At 45.8% G+C, this 18,326-nt stretch overlaps 1 protein-coding gene across 1 annotated transcript; it reads right to left on the bottom strand.

Moving 5' to 3' along the window:
* Positions 1–2,258: 2,258 nt before the first annotated feature.
* On the bottom strand, positions 2,259–18,262 carry LOC144145881 (ribosomal RNA small subunit methyltransferase NEP1). Its single transcript, XM_077677717.1, has 6 exons — positions 18,106–18,262; positions 17,896–17,997; positions 17,178–17,319; positions 10,040–10,098; positions 8,097–8,249; positions 2,259–2,468 (listed from the first exon to the last, which is right to left on the bottom strand). Exons 1-6 carry the CDS (start codon positions 18,238–18,240, stop codon positions 2,355–2,357), a joined length of 705 nt encoding a protein of 234 aa, XP_077533843.1. The 5' UTR covers positions 18,241–18,262; the 3' UTR covers positions 2,259–2,354.
* Positions 18,263–18,326: the final 64 nt, after the last annotated feature.

The raw sequence follows: 18,326 nt of genomic DNA on the forward strand, positions 1-18,326 counted from the left end.
TCTACATTTTATTACACTTTTACTATAATTTACTATATACTTTTACTTTTACTAGTGATAAGCTAAGTGAAACACCAATTTAAATGTGTCACACACTAAGCCTAAATCACACACACACCGCTCCGAATAACCACACCGACCCGACTCCTTTATTCCCAACACTCAACCCTTACCCCTCACACTTTACTCCTTCCTCTCTTCTCCAGTCCCGATGATGATGATGGTGCCATCACGTAGTGCCCTCTCTCGGCACTCCCTGCTTCTGTCGTCGTCTGCGCCACGCCACCCTCACATCGCTATGGCTGCGTTCCGCTGCTTTCCCAGCCACAACGCGGACGACGGCACGCGAAGAACCCCCGTCCACCCAGGTCTACCCGGGCTTATCATGTTTGGCTCAAACGGTAGCCACGACGCGTGGTTAGTCATCCTGGAGAGCCATTTTTATGTCAACGGCGTCCAGTCCAAGGAAACCAGGAACCTTGTCACCTTGCATGAAGCTACCTGCCGACCTCACTGAGCACATCCAGCTGCCGGGCCCAGGACCCAGTGTGTATGACGACCTACAAGGCCTCGTCCTCAACCACTACGGTATGAAAACTCGGCAGACAACAATGGTAACAAAACCCAATGCCGTTACCACCACTACTCCTCCATTGCTACCCTCGGTCTCTGTACCGGAACCCTCACAAGGCGACAAGGCCGTGATACTCAGCGGACATTCAGAGCTACCAGACCTCTACGGTCTGCCCGAATTCTATGCACCTCGCTACGACATCTGCTTCATTCAACTAGAGAGCCACTTCATTGTCAATGACATGAGAAGCCAACCACTGCGCTATCAGCTCGCAGCAACGCGGCTACCTGACAGGCTCCTCGCACAGCTACGGCTAGCACCATCTGGACCACAAATGTACGACGATTTGAAGAAGGCTGTTCTGGACTACTATGGCGTCTCGGAGAGTATCTTCCCATATTACAGCGACTGTTCTGCTGACACGCCCATCTCTGTCACGACTGCGCCGACGCCATAACTTCCGACGGCACCTGTAGATGCAACTTCGCTGGTAAGTCCAGCACTGCCTCACCTAGAAACCCGAGCTCCCGCTACGACTTCCAGCGTGGCGGAGTTTACTTTTCGTCTCAGTGACTCAACAAAACATCCTCACGCAACACCACAGAACGTGGCGTCTGCTGCGCAGACCGACCCCAGTGTCGACTGCCCTGTCACCGAGTGTGCACGGGAGGGAAGAAGCTGCTAGGCCACTCCGTTTTCCGCATACAGCTGCACTCCCCCCCCCGCTTCCGAAGGTACAGCCTCCAGCAGCCAACGACAGCTCGAAGGTTTGGGGAGCCGAGCTTACCCTCGAATCAGATCACTCTGTCATATACGGTCCTCGCCAACGTTTATTCAACCAAGGTTGGTCCTCGCATCCTGACTATATATGCGTTGGTGGCCGGTCCGACGCATAGATTTCGAGGTATACAGAAGTCGCAAGTACAATTTATCAGCCAAATTTACCACCAGTTTATTTGTTTACAGATCACCATCTTTCCGAAGGTGTGCTCCCAAATTTAATCCCCAGAAAGAAGCGTCCCAGAAGGCGGCATCAATCGTTTCTTGCCACCCTAACAAGCTTCCCTGAGTTGTCACCCGACCTGGACCGATACCCCGGACTATAACAGCGATCGCTATGCGCTCTCACATGAGCTCAGCTGGCAGACTACGAAAAAAATAAAAAGGCTCCGGCTCAGCTCAACTAACCTTGGATATGCAAAGCACAAGCTTGGCTTAGTTTGGTTGAGTCTTGGTTTCGCTTCGTTAACCAAGGCTCCGGCTTAGCTCAACTAACCTTGGATATGCAAAGCACAAGCTTGGCTTAGTTTGGTTGAGTCTTGGTTTCGCTTGGTTAACCTTTGATGTAGCTGTATTGCAAACCACAGCTCAAAGCCGTTCGGTCCCGTGCAACGCTCACAGAAGAGACCCGGCCTCGCTTTCATTCACGGCGAACACGACGTTCCCCTTTACTTTGTGCACACATCACGGAAGTGCTGCATGTAAGGAACAATGCCCCTCTTGATTGCAAAGTGCTACAAGCTTGGGCAGTTAGGTTCATTACTACAAATTGCATCAAGCCACGTTTGGCGCAGGTTCAGCGCACATTACTGAAAACGTAGCAGGATTTGCATTTTGAAGCAGTTTGGCGGAACTGATGCAGAAATAAGGTCCCTGCAACACACCAGGCCCCATGAAATAAATATCAGCACGTGCTCAAATGTATTTTACTGCAATGGCACTGGAGCTCCAGCTCGAGAACACATGTACAAAGGAGACTGCGGTTCGACAGTAGTCCGTTTCAGTGGATGCCCCAGGCCTCCTCAAACGCGGAGCACAGCTTGGAGCAGGTGAGCGCAGCTGAGAGTGGGTACTGGCTGATGGAGTAGGAGGCCTCCGTGTAGTCGGGGTCCACCTGAAACGAGAAGACATCGGCACCCGTGTACAACACCAGGAAATGCAAAGGTCACATTTCCAAGCTCAGCAGAGCCAAGTAAACTATTTCCTATTTCGAGGCAAGTTTGACACTGAGGCTTCCGTAATTCCAACGTAGCCATCCTATCTCTAGCGCAATCAGAAGCTAAAAAAATGAACTGGTTGAATCGGAAATGCAGTCCATTGTACTTGTTGCTCAGGCAAATCAAACATTTGCATGCCCTGAAAAGGACAAGGTTGCTGCTTTTTTTTTCTTTTTTCATGTATGACAATGCCTCAAAAATTGCTCTCTCTCTCTCTCTCTCTCTCTCTCTCTCTCTCCGTCCGTCCGTCCGTCCGTCCGTCCGTCCGTATAATAATAATAATAACAGAATAATAAAATTGTAATAAGTAAATAAATAAACAAAAGTAGTGGTTGCCACTACTGTAGTTCTTTTTTCTTTTCTTTAATTTTTTGTCTGAACCCTGCAAATAATTAACAATACAGCACTGTGAAAGCCCAAGGGCTATCATGAAATAGATGCACGTTTAGAAACCCTTTGGCTCAGACAACTGGCAAGCGGCACATTATAAATGAACAATTAGAGCCCATAAAGTGCCACAATCAATATTCACAAGGCAGCAAGCCATGCAAGTGAAACAGCTGGTTTTCATTTGTAGCCTTTCCTTTTTCACCCACCCCAGCAGCTTTAGTAGTGGCTGCTCAACGAAGAAAGATAAACACAACAAAAGTCCTTGTCCCTCAGGGCACAAACAATGAGAACAGGCCAAAACAGCGAGTAGAAAAGTACTCCATTAACTTGACAAATGAGCGCTAGGTTGCTCCACACAAAAACAGACCGCCTCTCAGCTACTATTACTGGTTGTGTACAAATGTGTTTGGGGAGTAGCCTTCCCTTTGAGATAAAAGGGGGAGTGATTTATGAAACCCAGACCCAAAGGAATAGAACTAAAGCAAAACACAGCACAACACAGGCTGAGCACACACAACTGAAACGGCAGCCCATTGAAATTGAAAGAAAAAGAAGTGGTGTGATTATGTCGCAAACAAAATGCTGACCCCGTAAATTATGGATGACTTTGTATTTTATTCCAGGCTTTGAGGAGGCCCATCAAAGGTGCCTTGTAGTAATTCTGCTCCACGTCAATCACCCACACCCACAAAGCAGAAGAATTTTCTTTTGACTTGAATACGTTATGACAAATTCAGCCCTTAATTAAACCCAATGTAGATACTTTAACACCACCTCTGGTACAGACTTCATCTGCTTTTCTCCGTCACAGCAACTTGTGTGGGATGATGTTTCAAAAAAGATTAGCACTGGATGTTTCAGATAAGCTCCAAAGGCTGCAATTAAGCGGAGCGGAAAAAGAAAATTCTACATTTTTGATTGCCATGCTGCAAAGAACACAGAGAATGGGATACATAGCAGCAGACAAACAGGGACGCACAAAATGAACCACTTGGGTGAACACAGGAGGTGTCATCATCATCAGTCCAGGGTGGATTTTTAAATGAGAGCTTGAACCTCAAGGTACAGATTAACAAATGTCATCTGTACTCACTATGTATGTGCTCCAATTCTGTGCAACAAAATAATTTAGTTACAGCATTTCAGGGGTGCAAGGCCTATAAGCAGAGTTCTCCCCACAGTGGGCACTGGCGGAAATGCCGTCCACTGCTCCTCTTCACCGCCCATCTATCTGATTCACTGCCCACTGCTTTAATTAAAGGAGTACTGACACAACATTTCAAAGCGAGCGAGCGCGTGTGTTTAGAATGACAGCGATGCAACAAGAATGGTGACGTCGGGTGCTACCTCCTGTCATGGCGGCCGCTGAACGTTCGTTTTGTCGAAACCGAAACTGACACGAATAAACGACGCCAGAAATGATTGTTTACGTGGCCATCGACCGTCTAATGTGCCATTCTATGATAAGTGGGTTAATAGGCACCCATAGCAGCGAAGAAAAGTAACACGAAAATTTCATGTCAGTACTCCTTTAAGTTCGGTAGGCCCCACCGCTCCAGCGACTGACCCGTTTGAAACGCGCGCCTGAAGAACTCAAAACAACCACTGTGCGAGAGCAACCCCAGCGGCAGCGGGCGGCACAGCTTGCTGCCTGTATACGTGGAGGAGTCTGAACAAGTTGTTTTTAAGTCGGAAAAATTGCCAGCTATATGCCGTGTTTGGCCAGCAATATTTGACCAGGGTTGTTGAATCTTTGTGATTGAACTTAACATCTCCCCATACCCCCTGTTCTCAGAGTGTCCACTTCTCATAAATTTCTGGGGAGAACCCTGCCTATAAGTAACACCATGTGGCACAGAGGCACGACGGTATTCCAACCTAAAGTAAATCACACTGTACTGGTCACACTTGTTACAGAACTGGAACTGCTCAGCATTTGCTTTCACTGTCCCTATTTTTTACTTTGCACTACAGTTTAGGTTTAGCAATCCCAGTGTTTTGGCTTCAAATGGATGGTCAATGCACCCACCACTAGTGCCCCAAATGCCAGAGGGCAGTGACACCTAGGCTCGAGGTCATGCTCATGGCGCAAAAACTACGCCCAGCCATCAGCAAACTGTATGCACAGGCGCACCCATTCAACCCTTTGAGGGTTAGACACCTTCATTTGCAATGTTAGCCCACAAAGTTTGAATGCCAAGGCTAACTTGTTTGAACGTTTGCAAGAGCTTTATGCGGCTTTACTGAGCTTATGTTAATACAACGTCACCGTCAAGTGTTGTTAGCAGAGAACTCATTGCAAGTCATTATTACCTCAATTTATAAATTATAAAACGCTTTAGCTTCCACTTAACCTTGTCAAGTATGAACTCATTGGGGGGCAAAGCAAGCCCCTTAGATGTCTATTTCCGTCTTCTTTATATATATATATATATTACGAAAGGGCACCCCTTTTCACAACCACACTGCCTGCCACTGCAGCGCACACAGATATGGCTGCAATTTTGCATTCAGGTTCTATGCCATAACCCAAAACTCCTTCCCACTGAGCTTTGCTTCACTGAACCCACTCTGAAGACGACATGGCTGTCTCAAGCTGCAAAGCAGAGGTTTTCCTGTCTACATTTTCATCCACTGATGAGACCTGGTTTCTCAATTTCGATTCCGTGCTGGGCTACCTATACTTAAAAACTCCAGAACAGGCACTCCTATCCCCACCACTAACAGAGCGGCCAGGTTATGCCATCTGCTTGAATAAACCATGTGCACAAGCCAGATGGTAGCAAAGCACAGCAATAAAATCCTACCTGTTCGTAAGTTATTTTTTTATAGCATTAGCCGTTCTTTTGTTTCAATTGCGAAATGCACAGCTACCGTTTGAGTTCATTGATTCAGTTTTCTTACAAAACAACAATGTGACCAGATTTGCAATGAACCTTAACTTTTTGCTACCCGCGTCGCGCACAAATTATGGCAAAATGACCTCTGCCTTTGCGGCCATTACTTTGTGGAATGACATGCCTCTTTCTGTTAAAACAATGTCTACATTGTCATCATTCAAAAGGTCGCTTAAAAGTTTTCTGTTAAATTATTAGCTGCCTGTTTATGGGCTTTTTGGAGGCATTGGGTTTTTGGATATGCAATTTAGATAATTGTATTTTGATTGACAATGTCCGCCATTAAACTTGATGTAATTTTTTTTTCGTTTTTCCTTCTTCTTCTTCTTTTCTTCTTTCCTTATTTGCGTTGTTTTTCGTTGCCTCATGTGTCACTTAGCTTATAATGATTACTCACCCCATTATATTGTATAATTGATTGCCATTCACTCGTTGCTTGTTTACTTTATCTAATTTATTGATTGTTGTAATGCATCGAGCGTCCCGTTACAGTTTTTAACTTTGGGACCCTCGTCTGTTTAATAATATTACTGTACTACTTTTTTGGAATGAATAATAAACTGAAACTGAAACTGAAGGCAGATAAAATAATCTAAAGGCTATTACCCTTCTAGTGATATAGTACCTCTGCCAGCTACAGACACAAAATAACTGCTAGCATTTTCCCTCCAGAGCTGCGACCTCGTCTTCCCATGTGCGAACCATCCTTGGCCGAGAGATATCTCGTCAAATTCCGAGGCAAGAAGACAAGTGCACCCCTATCGGTTTCACAAATACCCCAGCGCACAGACGAGCCTTCACTATCTGATTCCATGATGAGCACTCTTGATTGGCTCAAAGCTCCCATGGTTTATCACGCTCTGCTCCTCGCATGTGGCACACACAATAGAGGGTGGGGAAGATTCATTTGCTTTGCATTTTTTTGCAAAGTCATTTGCTTTGCATTTTTTGAGGATGGAGCGACCAATTTCTTTTGTGTTGTGATTCCAGCTAAAAGTTAACGTTGTTAAAAAAAAGAAACAGGTTTACAAAATTCTAAGCGGGTGTGCAGCATGTTGTGAGCAAACCTGATTTCTTGTTCTAAGGTAAACCTTAAAATGCATACTAGCTTCTGCATGCAGGAGCCAAACACTGTGCAGAACAGGACTGCATAAGAGTGGCTGCATAATAAACAAATTTGCTTTGTAGATGGACGTGCTGTTTACCTTTGAGATCAATGCCTCTCGTAATAAACGCTGGAAAACAGCAACCAACAAGATAACCACTGTTCTCACCTACCCCAATTAGTGAGGAATTGAACATCAGCTACCACTTGAGCAGTAGCAATGTTTTGACCAGAGTATTATTTGCACTCGCATACCCAGATCGGGCAAACCATTTACCACGCATGGTTCCGTGTCCAAAAAACATGCCCTGTACTCCCCTACGTACAGTGCGGCTAGTCGCTAAGTGACCCACGTCTGCTACCTTTCAACGTTCAGTCAGAGAGCAGCGCACTTAGCAAAAAAAAAAAAAAGTTGCCTGTGTGCACAGGCCAGTCGTGAAAGATACCCCAAATTCATTCTCTGCCCCTGCCGTGCCACAAAGCACTTAAAAATGCAGATTTTAACCAACTCTAAATAATAATAATAATAATAAGGTAACTCAATACACTTTGGTAAAGAATGCTAGCAGACATTAAAGGATTTGTAACAACGATGCTCGCTATGAGAAAGGCTAGCAGAAAGCGTAGTAGAGAGTCCTGAACTAGGAACAAGTGGGGCAGTGAATTTTAAGTCCTGGTGAAGAATCCTTCCCCCCCCCCCATCCCCCTCCACATCCCTTGGTACATGCAACCAAATTAACATGCGCTTGTTGGGCATCGCAGAGCCTTTATTAATGGCAGCACTCCCTTAAAAACTTTGTTTCAAAGCGGCATCACCATCCTCACCACGGCTGTGCCCATCACTATCAGCGCTTCATTGCCATCATTATCTACCACACCAGAGCTCCAGAAGATACCAAGCTTTTGCGCATGAAATAAAATCGGTCACCCATTGCAGAAAGACGTCTGGTGCCATCCCTCTCGTCTGCCGTGCACACTTCCAAGTTCTACCCACAAAACATAACTAGGCTCGAGATATTTCTCAATTCCTTCAAAACACTACACAACAAGCCAAGAAGCTCAAGAATGTGATGTACTGCCCCCAATGGTGATGAGACAGGGGGGAATAGGCGTAACCGAAGGGCAACACTTACAGAACCATGAGCCATGCTCCCGATAACCACGACGATTGGCTCGTCCTTCTCGGGCACAAGTTCCCTAGGCCTGACTAGTGTGCTGGCGTGGAGGGACATAGCGATCTTCCGGCAGCCCACGGGAAGCCAGTCAGTGACCGGGTTCTTGATGACCTGCAGCCACCGAATAACAGCCGCCATGTACAATTAGAAGCCTTGAAACAAGTTTCCACTTAAGTTTCTCCATCACATGTTGATGTCCCCTAAATTATTGCTGGTGCATGCAAGAAAAAGGGCAGGACAAATTGAAACAGGAGGTCACTGAAAGAGAGGACTTTGCCCTTTTGTAACTGCCCCGTAACAGGCATAATGTGGAAAAAAAAAAAACACTAATCATTTCACTTTTGGTAAGAATTGCTACATTAAGCTGATAAGCAAAAATGCCAGTAATGAGACCTGAGCCTACATAATGTAGTCCAGAACATTTACAGATTATTAATACATCAATTGCTTTGTCTTTTGGACACTGTATATTCGTTTGGCAGCATTTCCATATTTCACTACTTTGAAAGCGTGGGCTCAACCTTTGGTTAAATCACAGGAGGTGGTTGAGTCTCAAATCCTTCCCATAGACTGCCAACTTTAAAACTAGCTAAACGTTGGAACGACGATACGAAATAGACTAGGCGCACAACAAATGTATCATACTGCCGCGGGTGTGACTCCCGGCCGCGGCGGCTGCTTTTTTGATGGAGGCGAAAAGCGAAAACGCCTGTGTGTGCGAGATTTCGGCGCACGTTAAAGATCCCCAGGCGGTCAAAATTAATCCAGAGCCCTCCACTACGGCGCGCTTCATTGCCTGCCTTGCGTCGGCACGTTAAACTTCATAATTAATCAACAAATGTATCATAAAAGAATATCCACTCAGTGCAGGCACTCATTGTTTGTACACTGCAGAATAAACTAATCAAGGGAGAGATTTTGGACACTTGGTGCCAAAGTAAACTTCGACATTATAAACCACGACAGAAGGAGCAACGCAAAGACAAAAATGCAAAAGGAACACCCAAACAGGTAGCACAAACTTCTGTATGTCATAGAAATTGCCTGTGTTTCTTTAAAAGAAAAACTTCCCATGTCTCACCGATAATGTACGCACTGCAGTCAAAAACACACTGCAGGAAAGCTAACTTTCTCTGACAGTGATGATGAACGTGGGTGAAGAAGTGAAAAAAAAAGGAAAAAAAAAATGCTTCCCATGATCGGAATTGAACCTCGGTCTCTCATGTTACGAAGTCGACGTGTATCCAATTGCACCATTCTGGCATGGCCAAAGCAGTTTAGATTTGAAGAGGGGTGCATGGACGTGAAAAATTAAATAGAAAAATGATGCAGCCCTCTGTCTATCAACGACGATGGTTGAACACGAAGCTTTTTTTGTTTAAAATCAAATGGTGAAGGGTCCAAGTCAACACCGCTGCGATCGAAAGTCGAAACTGCGAGCCGTATGCGAGTCAACACCCAAACTCAGACGACAGCCAACTAATTCCTCAGAAGAAAACTTTGCCTTCAACCACTGTCGTGGATAGGCAGAGGGGTGGATCATTTTTTTTTTTACTTTTTATTCCTCAATGGCGAAAATAATAGTAATGAGCTCGTGTACCATACCGATTCTGCAATGGTTGCGTGCACAGTAATACTATGCGACCACAACGGTGGGGGTAAAAACTTTCTCTTTGCTTGCTAAAATTTGAAAAAAAAAAAAAAAAAAAAAAAACATTAAAGCACTTTTAGAGATAGAACGAACCTGGCCCAACTTACCAAAATTTCCACTCATTTTAAAGCAAAACTCTAGTAGCAGGTCATGCTACTCAGTCTTTCAGCATGCAGTCTGCTAATTCTGAATTTCCGCCCACACATATATTAGTGCCAGTCATGGCTACGTAATAATTTAATGACCTCACCTTCAGAAGCTTGACAGATCCAGCCCCGGCACGAATGCACAGCTTGTGCAACAATTGAACTGGAACAGAGAACAGTTATCTGTGACCACCAAGCACGTAAGTATGGAAAATTTAGTGTGCACATGCTTGAGATACAAGGCAACCCGACAATACTGCCCTCAGTTAAAGGCCAACTGCACTCAAATTTCATCTCGGGCAAATTTACTTTGAACATACAGCATGTACCACCAAACCAACTGGGACATGACTGGTAGCCCCTTTGAAGTGCGTGGTTAATTGGTTAGACACATTTAAAATAGCTCCGTCGCAGGCCACGCTGCACCTGTCGGCATATCATGCAAGCAGCCTTGAAGCGGAAGTGACCATGTGGCCGGCCGGGTGCCTGTTCCTCCGGCCAGTCAGCAGAACCGAATGAGCTCTGCTGGGCGTGCTTCTCCTCAGGCTGCTGCGAAGGCGAAGTGTTGCACGCAGGTTTGCTCTGGCCAGCCGGCCACTTGCAGCCACTCGGTTGGGGGTTTCAAAATTGGTTTTAAAATCGCCGATTTTTGGTGCCCATTTGCACCGTGGATACATGTTCTTCAGCTTTCATATTTTGTATCTTGAAGTCTAATTTTTAGGCAGGCTATGCGGAAATAAGGTATTGAAGAGGTTGAAATTGAGTGCAATTAGCCTTTAGTTATTGCATAGTCCAAGACTATCATGTAATGCGGGACGACCACTGGTTCAATGCGGTTAGGTTCAGTCACAAGACACTTTCTTATTGTCTTCATGTACTCCATAGCTCACCTCATAATCCAACCTCAACTGCTCGCCACCAACAGCAAGCTGTGCAGTTGGGGTCTCACGCAAGAGTTTCCCTACCCGTCAGAGGAGTGCAGACCCAATTATGCAACTGGCCCATTTTCGGAGCTCCTATAACTTGCCTACTGGTGCACATTTTTTGCTTGTGTGACACTTATCAAGGATCAGTAAGCAGCTGCAATCTTTGCAGTGGTCAAAAGTGATAAAACAGGCAAATTAACTGTTCTGCTGATAATACAAGAAGACACCAAAAGCCCGCAACGCTTATTCTTGCTGTTTTTTTTTTACATTGCTTGTCTGTGATACTTTCTCAAAAGTCACGTCACCCACGACAAAAAAAAAAAAAAAAAACGCTAAGCAGCCAATCAAGCTAAAGTACCTACACACCCTCCAGGCAGGGCAAATTGTTTAAGCTTTGGACACTGCAAGCTCCAACAATTGGCAGCACTCACAAATTGTGCCCGAGAGCACAGCTGTGAAGCACTTGATGGCAGCAACCAAGTGAGGCAAAAGCCGCATTTTTGTAAAAATGGACATTTTATGCGCACACATGCACATAAAACTACCAATACTGTATTTGACTTCCCCATCACAAAATGAGCATCATCAACCGAACTTCACGAGAAAGCAGACATGTTAGATTCACGCAGACAGGTCAAGCCTCAAGGCCATGTAAGACAAAATAGTTGATTCACTTCTGAAATTTTGATCTGTAAAGATCCTATTCCTTATGCGAGTGCAAAATGAATTGGGCCACAGTGGGGCCACCGTCGTTACAGTGTTCCAGAATATGGGCAGTGTGTAGTCTGTGCTCCGGAGCAATGGTGGAGGCGAGGCTGGTGCAGCGATGCCTTCCACCTGGCACACCCAGAGGGGTGCAACAGGTACGAAGAGTGCTGAACGTTTCGGACAGAAATCGCGCGCATGATCAGTCATCCCGCGGTCATCACCGTGTTAGTTGTGGGCATCGAGAAATGAAAAGCTTCGTGCGTTGTGGTGTTGTGCACTGTTTCTCCGTTTGTTCTCCATGCCCGTAACGCCCATAAATGCTGCGCAATCCTGACATTTAAGCGAGTGCTATGGTGGTCAGGCAAATGGATGTAAGAGACACCAGCTGTTTCGTGCCAGGATTCAACTGTTGCTACCGGTCCCACATATAAAAATGCGCCCTGTCTCACGTTCTGCCCAGGCCTGGTCACCACGAGAATTGGTCACACAAAATAAAGAGAGACGATATATATGCTGCGGAACAAAGTGGTGCTGTTAGCAAAGGAAATATTTTGACCTTCGTTTTTATTCAGTGGGGTGCTCGGGAATGACCACATTCGTCAAGTGAAGCCACCTCCATCATATTCTTAGAGCCAGTTATGCTTCAAAGACACTGTCACGGAAAAAGAGAGACATCTGCAGTCAAGTTATTTTGCCAGCAAATTGGACTCGACGCGCATGTCCGGAGGAAAGTAAGCAATCTGGACCGCCTGATTAAAGGCATCAAAACGCCAAGGGAATTCGACCACACCATTCAAAACAGAACTACACCATATAAAAGCCCGGGTGTTCCAAAGTTGTTCTCGTAATCTCCTTATGGGCAGGCGAATCCAACCATAAATTAGTATTTACCTTTTTCCAACTAAATAAAGGCTGGCCACATCAGTGGCACTCGATCAGTGGCTGGCCGATGGCACTCCCCCAACCAGTGCCGCCCTCTCGCGCCAGCTGGATTTGTCATTGCAAAAAGAGCCTGCACTCCCTCCCAAGACGTCGCACTGCCCGTAGTTCTAGAACACTGTAAACATCGCTCAAAGAACTCGTACTACAAGCTCCACAGCTGGTAAGTTGCATCATGGGTAGGTTCAATAGCTGGAAGCCACTTGGAATGTCACTGCGGGATAGATGGTTGCTTGTCCTACACCAGATGGTGTTGCATTGCCACGAGTAAAGGGCAATCCCGCAAGAGGGGAGGCGCCAAAACCCCATCCAATCATGAAGTGCCCCACCGTAAAAGTGGCCGTAACCTCCAATGGAAGAACAACGCAACCACTAAAGACAACAGGCCCAACCGGCAACTGCCGCCCCGGAACCCGGAGTTAACTTAAGCGAGCAGCTCAAGGCAGGAGGAGGGCGTAGTGGAGAACTAAGGAGCGCCAGGCAAGAGCAAGCCACGGCTGATGCTGCTGGGACACCAACGTCGCAACCCAAGCCCAGGCCGGAGTAGACCGATGGTGCAGCGGTTCCAGTGCCTACTCATAGTGTCATCGCACTGTTGATTCACAGCTTGAAGGCCCCCACAACAGTGACCCTACAAGAACCAGGCACTGCCTACTGTGCTGTACAGCTGCAGTGGAAGTAACCAGCAAGCGCCAACCTCAAGAAGGTACAGTGTCAGCGATTCGTCCATGCCACATATCAACAAGCACACCCCCCCCCTAGCGCCATGTCAGGATGGTTTTCCTAGAACAACACAGCGACCATAACGGTGACTAGACAGGCCTAGTGGGTAAGAATAGTTGGGTGGGGACTTTGTTGGGACATTTATCTTACATCTGTTGGAAAGGTTCAACTGTAATTATTAGTTTGGGTTTGTTGACACTTGCAAGTTTTCTTATTAGTTTTATTTATTTTTTCGTTTTGTATTGAGTGTGATCATTTACGCTTGGGGGTTTTCGTCAGTGACATAAATTTGTCTTGCCCTTCGCACACCTCCGTGGCCATTCCGTCCTGTGCACCAAGATGGTACCTCACATGCGTCACTGTTAGGGTTGCCACCTGCCCGGTTTTGGACCAGCTTGACCGGTTTTTTTAATCAGTGGGCCGGTTGCCGGTCCATAGTTGAAACCGACCGTCATTGCCCGGTTTTTTGGCCCTCGTGCCATGATTATGTCTGTTTTGGCGTTTTATAAGCGTCAATTCAACAACTAAGACGACAAACATGTGTCGACAAGCTGCGTAAAGACACGCGAGCAGAGAAAATACGCGGGCGCACGCGCTGCCTGAGATGGAGGGGGACCTAAGGGTGAGGAACAACACAACGAAATGCTGCCGCCGCGGTCAGCAATTGCGATTACTTTGCAGTGAAGCACACACACACAGAGCAATAACCAAGCTCTCAATCACTTTCAGTACAAACGTTATGTTGATTTCTCTCTAAGAAAACGTTACAATATGTCAAAAACATGGCGTCTTTTTTTCAACACAAATTAAACATTCTATATACCATGCCCCCCCCCCCCCCCCCCCCGAGGGAAAGGTGGCAACCCTAGTCACTGTCAGGGATGGGTAATTGAGTGTGCTACAACATAACATGAGGCGCTCAATTAGCACTGCTTGGAATAAGATGATTCACACTAGTCATGACTCACAGAGGTGCTGAAAACAACCAGCAAGTCTATTTCAAATGAAAGCTTGATTCATAGTTCAAAGTTTCATTAACAGTTTACAGGTTGCGATTTTTTAAATTGCATACAAACTGGTCGTCCCTGTCTAAGCAGAGGATTCTGTATCATTCTGAAAATGTAGTTATTCACACCGCACGAGTAAATACGTGAACTGAACATGAATTTAGTTCAGTGTAGCCAGCCACGTAGCTTTTTGACAAGTTCTTGATACGCTGAGTACTTTTTCGACTTGCAATCGTTTGATTGCATGGAAAGAAGTTCACTTTCACTGAGTCTGTGCACAATTATTTGCTTTGCGTATTTTCCTACTCCAGCTTTCATCATTGCTAGCTCAGCCAAGCGCCACTTTTTTGCATCGCTTAACTGCACATTTCAATTACCCCTAAATATTTCATAGTGCCCTTAAACTTGTGAGCTTGACAGCGGAATTAGAAATGCCACACGTCAGAGGGGTACGTTCGTGTTTCAGGTGAGCTAGACCTAAATGTAATGACCTAGACCAACTTATAATGTGTCCTCGGTGTTTGTTTAAGCGATGCTAGGTAGTTTTAGCAGGTAGCACTACAAGCATAGAGGGGTTGCACTTGACGCATCTGGTAGGAGCGCTACCGGCACCAGTAGCAGCTGCCATTTGTAAGGTCATCCCACGGAGCGGTCTCACCGGCTATCCCGGCCATTTGGCGCCCAGGGCTTCTGCAGTTACGAAGCAACATATTCAGTGTAATAGTCTTTTTACACAGTTTTGCAGGCATTACGAGGTTCAGTGCCTACGCCCGTGACCTGTGTGGTACCGAAAACATCGATACTTGGAGAAAATTTCACTATGCGGCGGCATCGACCCTGACTAGGACTTCGTAGATGCGGTGTGCGACGTGAACTTGCTGCCATGGGTTGAGTTTGCCGACATTAGTGACTGCCTCGTCAATGATATTAGCTTTGTTATGCAGGAAGGCCTGAAAGCATACAAAAGTAGGCTTTACGCCATATATCAAGGGGCTAGTTGCTGGTTGTTGAATCGTTGCCAGAGAGGTAAGAATTGCTTACGCTGTCTTCGTGTGAAAGATTTCACCGTGTAATAGTTTTTGTGAGTGCTGCCAGATGAAAGTGGTGACTAGCCCTAGTGTAATGCCTAGCTCACTCACAATGGAGCAGCAGCAAATGTTCTGCTGTGGCGACTAACCTCGCCCGTACCTTACTGCACAGCTTGGAAAAAAGTCGCTTTATGTGATTAACGGTCAATTGTTTACAGGTGCCAGTGATTAAAATAATACAATTCAGACAGGCACACATCTCTACTGTCGCTGCGAACTGAACATGTAACCTAGTAATGCATAATGCAAGCACCAAATAAAAAGCGAATGGCTGTGCCATGTTTAAATCATCAGGGGAAGCATGAAACTCATATTAGCACCCTGCACAACTGCTTGCTCCTGGGCGGCACACTTTTATAAAATCTAAGTTTTAAAACACAACTTCCAAGGGGCTATGCCTTTCCTCTCTTTCTCTCTTTTTTTTTTTTCAGGTGAATATTTTCCGGGCAATCACTGACATAGCACTGGAGCATAGATTTTGGTCCCTAAAACATTTGCTGCACACGCAGTAGTTGTTTACTGAATGATACAAGTCCTTGCGGTCACAACCGCCCCCAATCTTCGTGACATGATGTCTTTCTAATCTTTCTTGCATTGACTGACTGCCTTTGGTATGCAAAAGAACACAGCTTTGCCAGAATTTTCATCTACAGGCTTTTTTTAAGGACGATAGTTTTTCTTGGGCTACTTAAACCCAGAAATCTGTTTGTCTGTGACTCGATTCAGCCACCCGGACAAATTATAAAACAAGGCCTGCACAATAGTCTTATATAGTAGCCACAGCTAAATCTACCTCTCTAGTCCGGTGTAATGTTCATACTTGTCAACACTGTTGAAGAAGAACAAGACATTACGCAAATATAAGACAACAAATTAATACAGAAGTGATATTTGCAGTGTTCCTTAAAAAAAATTATACATGCTTGATTTTTGCGAAACTAAATACTTCAGAAAAAAAATTCACTCCGCCGTCGCCTGCTGTCGCTCGTGCCACTATAGCTTCTGGCGCCATTTTAAGAAATCAACGGGCAACAGTTACGAAAGGTTCCAATAGATAGGTTTCACATTCTGCTTGGAACGCACGTGGAGTAGGGCAACGTGGTTCTATCAATGTTGAAGTAGGGCGCCTCGATTCACGTGCGTCTCCGCCATACGGCAGCGTTGGCATCGAGACACCCGGCCTGGAGCAGTGGAGCGCGGTAAATTTAAAATGATTTAAGCAAACCTTTGGCATTTTTACCTTGGCAGAAGCGCGACACAAGAGGAACAACATGAGAGGTGAGCGGGAAGGCGAAGGGAGGCATTTACTTGGAAAAATTCAATAAAGACTATCGCCTTTTGTCGATATTTGCAACGAAAGGAGCAGATACGCGGCCAATTTTTGTATGGCTGTCGAAACCGCAAAAAATGCAGTTAACCATTTCCTATCATGTCTCAGGAACACCGAGGTCTAGCACAACAAATGCAGTGCAATCTATGGCAGTGCCAAACGTTACTTAATCCAGTAACGTTGGGCCATGCCAGTGGGGGCGACCGCACAAATGGTGGCGTGCGAGCCACGACGATGGCTGCACCATCTGGCAGCGCGGCAGCAGTGCCACCCTCGTACTACAAACCACGCGTCCGCATCTTAACTGAAAAGTTGTAGCTTGCATTGCACAGTCTTTCAAGCCCAGCCAAACATTTCAGGAATGATGCGCGCACAACATGTCAAGAAATGACGCAGTAAATAAAACACAGTCCTGAAAATACATTAATCTGCTTGCAACGCACAGACTTCCCAACGCAACAGACAAAACCGACACGACAAAAACACCGAAAATTGCCGGATGCACTTGGTGGGGTACGTACCCATTAACCCTGAAAACCGCTTGAACGTCCTCGGTATCCGCGTCTGGGGGTTAATCTCGATCAGCACGTTCTTTTCTGTGTGCACATAGACCTGAAGGAGCCCCGCTCTGTTCAGTGGACTGTCAAACAGCATCAGGAGGCACTGAAACGGGAAGTGAGCGGGAAAACATTAATCAGTCCTTTTACTCTGTGAATAAGGACGGCAACGATACGCATTCACCGGGACGCAGTCCAAGGAGTGCACGAAACAAATCATGTTTTGTAATTTGCACATGGGCATACTTCCTAGCTAATTATACGAAGGCAACTTGGAAGGATCACAGTTACATTCTAGCGGACAAAGATGGGGCTGTCCGTTTTCCTCCCACAGAAGTCCATGTATTCCACAATATTGACAGCAGACAAATAATCCACAATATTTACACCCTAACTGGGAACTACGTAATTATGAAAAGTAGGTGCATAATTCGCCTACCTGAGGGTCGCCTTACCGGTCAATTTTAGTACGATTTTATTCTAAAATACGTACATTAGATTGAGTTACAGAGCATTCGCGAGGAACTGGAGACAAGGATTAATTGTTGGTACACAATATTCTTAAGCCCCTGAAAAATGCGTCAGTATTCCTCTAGAACGAGTTCCAGTGGCGACAGTTGTCAACGGTACCAAGTCCCTTTCCGACGATATGATCATTACAATTTAGAACAGTTCAACTGACCTGATGAGTGATGTCAGGTCTACAGAACGCCGGATCCTTCTTGAACTTTCGCATCTGCTGGATGTGGTCATCGCAGTTGAGAAGTTCGAACGACTTGCCGACCTAAACAAGAGAGACAGTTCGTGCCGGCGTTGATTGTTGATCATGCACGCACGCCGCTCACACGTGTTTCGCAGTTGGTGGCATTGAGACCACGATCAAGCCACTTACCTTTATAGATTCGAGGTTAGCCTTTTCTAATACGACGATAAGGCGCTTTTCTTGACTTTTTATATGCTTGGGAACACCAACTTTTGAGAATTCGCCGTCGTCGTCAACAGCATCACGCTTTCTCTTCGCCGCCATGACAACAAAAACGAAAGCGCTTTGTTGCCTACTTCGTTTGCACCTGCCACTAAACGCGAACAGTTTATGACTAAATCCTTTTCGTT

Source organism: Haemaphysalis longicornis, unplaced genomic scaffold (assembly GCF_048455015.1).
Source record: "Haemaphysalis longicornis isolate Haplotype H1 unplaced genomic scaffold, Haemaphysalis longicornis Haplotype H1 scaffold_7, whole genome shotgun sequence".
Lineage (NCBI taxonomy): Eukaryota > Metazoa > Arthropoda > Arachnida > Ixodida > Ixodidae > Haemaphysalis > Haemaphysalis longicornis.

Excerpts from the sequence above, each read along its gene's own strand:
- LOC144145881 (XM_077677717.1), bottom strand. The coding sequence starts at position 18,240 with ATGGCGGCGAAGAGAAAGCGTGATGCTGTTGACGACGACGGCGAATTC. Across the intron at positions 17,998-18,105 it reads CTAACCTCGAATCTATAAAG|GTCGGCAAGTCGTTCGAACT; the intron begins GTAAGTGGCTTG and ends TCTCTTGTTTAG. Across the intron at positions 10,099-17,177 it reads GCGGTTTTCAGGGTTAATGG|TTCAATTGTTGCACAAGCTG; the intron begins GTACGTACCCCA and ends TCTCTGTTCCAG.